Source organism: Octodon degus, unplaced genomic scaffold (assembly GCF_000260255.1).
Source record: "Octodon degus isolate 3935 unplaced genomic scaffold, OctDeg1.0 scaffold00216, whole genome shotgun sequence".
Classification (NCBI taxonomy): domain Eukaryota; kingdom Metazoa; phylum Chordata; class Mammalia; order Rodentia; family Octodontidae; genus Octodon; species Octodon degus.
The window spans coordinates 1,002,338-1,006,579 of record NW_004524792.1 but is presented as its reverse complement, the minus strand read 5'-3'; the positions used below and the strand labels follow the sequence as shown (position 1 = coordinate 1,006,579).

Below are 4,242 nucleotides of genomic sequence, written 5' to 3'. Positions count from 1 at the left end.
TGTGGGAGGGCCACGGAGAGCGAGAAGGTGCAGGAGTTCCAGCGCTTGCTCAGGGAGCTGCCCGAGTGCAACGGCCTGCTCATCTCCTGGCTGGTCGTGCACATGGACCACGTCATCGCCAAGGAGCTGGAGACCAAGATGAACGTCCAGAACATCTCCATAGTGCTCAGCCCGACTGTGCAGGTACTGGCCCTCTGCAGCTAGCACTGCCGTGGGAGGGCAGGGGCGTGTTCTGACATTTTGTTTCTGGTTTTGGTGGTGCTGGGGATCAAACCAAGGCCTTGTATATGCCAGTTAAGTGCGGTGCCACTGAGGTGCACCGGGCCTTGCCTGTTGCTGAATCCTCTGTGAAGAGGGAGTCCAGAGGGTGGGTAAGAGATGGGTGGACTGCAGGGCTTTTCCTTCATTAGTTGGGGGGGGGGGCACGTTTAAGATGAGGAGCACATTTGACCCTTAGTGTGCAGCTGTAAAATTTGAGTGGCGTGTGTTTGAACACCTGCTCTAGATGAGTGGTGTGAGCAGTTAAGAACTCGGGAGGGCCGGCAGGTACAGCACCCAGGTATAAAATTTTGAATACTCCAGTTACTTTATCAAGTAGTAGTACGGCTCAGTTATATCACAGACAGGTCAAGCTCAGGTACAAAGGGAGCCTACAGTAATTTGTTTGGTCAAGAATTTATTGAGAGTTTCATTTGTAAAGACTGGTATCAGAACTGTGTATACCTGTCATGCAGTCTGGAAGGCTGAGGCAGGAGGATCAGAGATTTGAGTCCAGCCTGGGCATTAAGTGAGCCGTGTCTCAAAAACAAAAAGACTGTGGGTGTAGCTCACTGCAGGACTGTCCATCCAAGCAAGGCTTGTGGCAGTGGAGGGTGGTTTGCTGTCCTGTCCTTTGCTGCTGCTCAGGTTACTGATACCGTAGGCTAAAAAACCGTGGCATAATAGTTAGATTTTTAATTTTAACTCCTTTTGGCATAAATCATTGTCACTGTTATGTTTCTTTAAAGATTGTTTTATTGCTTATATTGATTTTCTCTTACAAGCAAGATGTTTCTTGTCTCAAATTAAAGTAATCGTTAGTCTGGATTTCAGAATCTGGTAGATGTTACCCTTCATGGGTAATGGTGGCGCAGTGCTGGGAACTGACTCTGGTTGTTCCAGCCTGCAGCCTGTGCTCCCAGCCTCCGGTGGTGCGGTGGGCCCAGGGCCTCTGTCTCTGCAGCCTCCCACCAACCCTCAGGAGGCCTCCTGACTTGGAGATGAAGGACATGGAGATGAAGTGGGTGCTTTTCTCAGGTCGCCTGACAGTGCCAGGAAAGAAAAGAACGAGCTGACAGGCAGCGGCGTCTGCACCTGCCCGGATTTTGATTTCCATGTCTGCATGCTGTGCCTGCAGCTTGACACTCCCTTAAGTTGGCCCTTGCAGGGACTCGGGTTCGATCCCTGGCACCACATGCTGCGCTGGCCCAGCCTCCGGGTGTGCTGAGCAGGCAACCAAGTCCAGGCATGGTGGCGTATGCCTATAATCCCAGCACTGGAGAGGCTGAAAACAGGAGGATCACTACGAGTCTGAGCTGCCTAGTGAGACCCCACACAAAATACCAAAAATAAAAACAAAAACAAAAAACAGACTAAGCATTCCGTTGGCCCCTAGCTAGCAAAGCACATCGTGTCATTCCTGAGAATTTCCATGCACGTGTTCAGGGCTCAGCTTGTGCTGTGTGATACACAAAAACAAAATAATTTTGTTGTTTTGCAAATCTTTTTCCTTTCTTCCAGATCAGCAATCGGGTTCTATATGTGCTTTTCACGCATGTTCAGGAGCTCTTCGGGAACGTGGTACTGAAGCAGGTGACAAGGCCTCTGCGATGGTCCAACATGGCCACGATGCCCACACTGCCCGAGACCCAGGCTGGCATCAAGGAGGAGATCCGGAGACAGGCATGTCTTTGACCTGCCTGTGGCGGGTGCTATGGGGACAGGACAGTGGGCTCTGTCCCAAGTGCCCATGTGGGGGCGTGTGAGGCACTGTTCCTGTCACCCACATTGAGGCATTGTTGGGAAAGGGCACCAGATTTTAGGTGAAAATACTGTTCGAAGCTGTTCTGCTCCATAGAATGCCCTGGTTTTAGGCCAGTCGCTAAACACTCTTCAGCGTTGGTGGTCTATTTTTGTTTTGTTCTGTTTTTTGGGGACAGGCTCTTATTGTGTAGTTTAGAGTGGTGCTGAACTCACTGTGTAGCCCAGATTGGCCTCCAACTCATGGTGGTAGTCCTGCCTCAGCCTCCCAAGTGCTGGACTCCAGGCGTGCGCCCCCAGGTCCAGCTGATGGCGTGCTTACTGTAAAATGCATCCTGCTGCAGGCTTGATGTGACAGTTTCCAAATGTCCAGGCCTGTGGTGATGTTTATCTGGAGAAGGTTCTCCTTGGCCATATTTTATGCATAGGAAGGCTAAGTTTAGGGGAGTTAACAACTGACCTGTGATTCGTAGGCTCGAGAACCAAGATTCACCCTGTCATACTGCTGTGTTGTGTGTCAAATAAGAAATTCAAGATGCAGTAAGACATTTAAGTGCATCTGATTATAGGTGCCATGTCACAAGCTCCCTGCTCCTCCATCCCATGCTTAGAGCTCCGGGTTTGGGGTGCGCCACTGGGGCGTCTGTAGTAGTTGTTGTCCATGCTGCATGGGTCAGCGCCACCAGCCCCCAGCCTTGCTCCCAGCAGCTGTTGAGTCCGCTTGCTCGGCAGATCCTCGGGAAACAGCCAGTGCTGTGGCTCACTGCCCAGTGCTCAGGGAAAGGAGGTGCTCGCATCTTCACAGGGAGACGCAGAGGGCACGTGATGCTTAAGGCGTGCTCTTGTTTTCTAGGAGTTTCTTTTGAATTGTTTACATCGAGATTTGCAGGGTGGAGTGAAGGATTTATCTAAAGAAGAAAGATTATGGGAAGTACAAAGAATTTTGACAGCCCTCAAACGAAAACTGAGAGAAGCTAAAAGACAGGTGAGTTGATTTATTGTTGTGATACATCATATTTAAGAATAAAAAATGTGCTGGAGACTTACACACTACTATAAATTCTGTCTTTTAAAAACGTTTACACCCGGATCCATATCCCCGCCAGCGTTCTACATTCAGGGTTACGGGTGGGAACCAGGAGTGGAACTGAGGACCTCACGCTGGCCAGGCAAGCACTGTGCACTGAGCTATGTTCCTGCCCTAGGGGTACTGGTACTGAGCCCAGTCAATGTTGCATTAACTTAGGAAAGTTTTATTTAATTAAAAGACAGTTTTACTAAGAGAGATTGGGTCATGTCCTGCTGGGTCGCACCTTTGCTCAGCATGCTGAGGACCAGCAGGGATGGGACGCGGAACCTCACGGCCTTGGGGCTGGCAGGCTCTCTCTTGTTCAGGGAGGAGGGCAGGGCCAGACCCCGCACCCTGCCAGCTGTGTGTGGGGCTCAGTGCTGAGTGCGCATGGCCCGGCGCTGCGTTCCACACTTCCCAGGTCTCTGAGCCGCTGGATACCCAGGCGCCACCAGCAGCAGTGGGGCCAGACAGTGCTCTGAGCCTCAGCAAGCCACAGCAGGCTGGGGAGTGGACGAGCGGCCTAGATGGGAGACTCGGTTCGTGTCTCTTGCTTCTGGCTCTCTTTTGGGTAACAGTCGTCATGGTGTGCAGCCAGTGCTGATGTAGAGGGATGCACTGTCGTCTCTGCTGGTTTTCTGCTTCTTTGTTCTTTATGCCCCCCTAGGTCTTGTGAAGGCTGAGCCGCACTCACAGCCTTTACATTTTCTGGGTGCTGTGACTTACTCCTACTCGTTGATTTACTCTGCTCACTGGCTCACAAAATGCTCCAAAGGTTTCATCCTGTTGGCTTGTTATCTTGGAGAAGTGTGCAGCTCCTTTTCTTTTTGAGACAGGGTTTTGCTGTGTAGTCTGGTCTGGCCTTGAACACACTATATAGCCCGGGCCACGCAGCCTCAAACTCTCGGCAGTCCTTTTGCCTCAGCCTCCCCGGGCTAGGGTTGTGTGTGTGCGCCACCACACGCTGGGAAGCAGGCAGACTTAGGGAGTGAGGGGGAGCCTGCAGCTCGCGCGCTGACTGCTGTCTCCCTGTCTTGGTGGGCAGGAGTGTGAAACCAAGATTGCCCAGGAGATCGCCAGCCTGTCAAAAGAGGATGTTTCCAAAGAAGAGATGAATGAAAATGAAGAAGTTATAAACATTTTGCTTGCCCAGG

At 51.3% G+C, this 4,242-nt stretch overlaps 1 protein-coding gene across 1 annotated transcript in view; it reads left to right on the top strand.

Moving 5' to 3' along the window:
• Ralbp1 (ralA binding protein 1) overlaps window positions 1–4,242 on the top strand; it is a gene marked incomplete at its 3' end in the record, with an annotated part of 22,679 nt that overhangs the window by 16,972 nt on the left and 1,465 nt on the right. Inside the window, exons 5-8 of the mRNA XM_004645059.2 lie at window positions 1–183; window positions 1,780–1,941; window positions 2,873–3,004; window positions 4,134–4,241. The exon at window positions 1–183 is cut by the window's left edge and continues 3 nt beyond it. Of these exons, the coding sequence (XP_004645116.1) occupies window positions 1–183; window positions 1,780–1,941; window positions 2,873–3,004; window positions 4,134–4,241 (585 nt within the window). The remainder of the gene's footprint in view (window positions 184–1,779; window positions 1,942–2,872; window positions 3,005–4,133; window position 4,242) is intronic.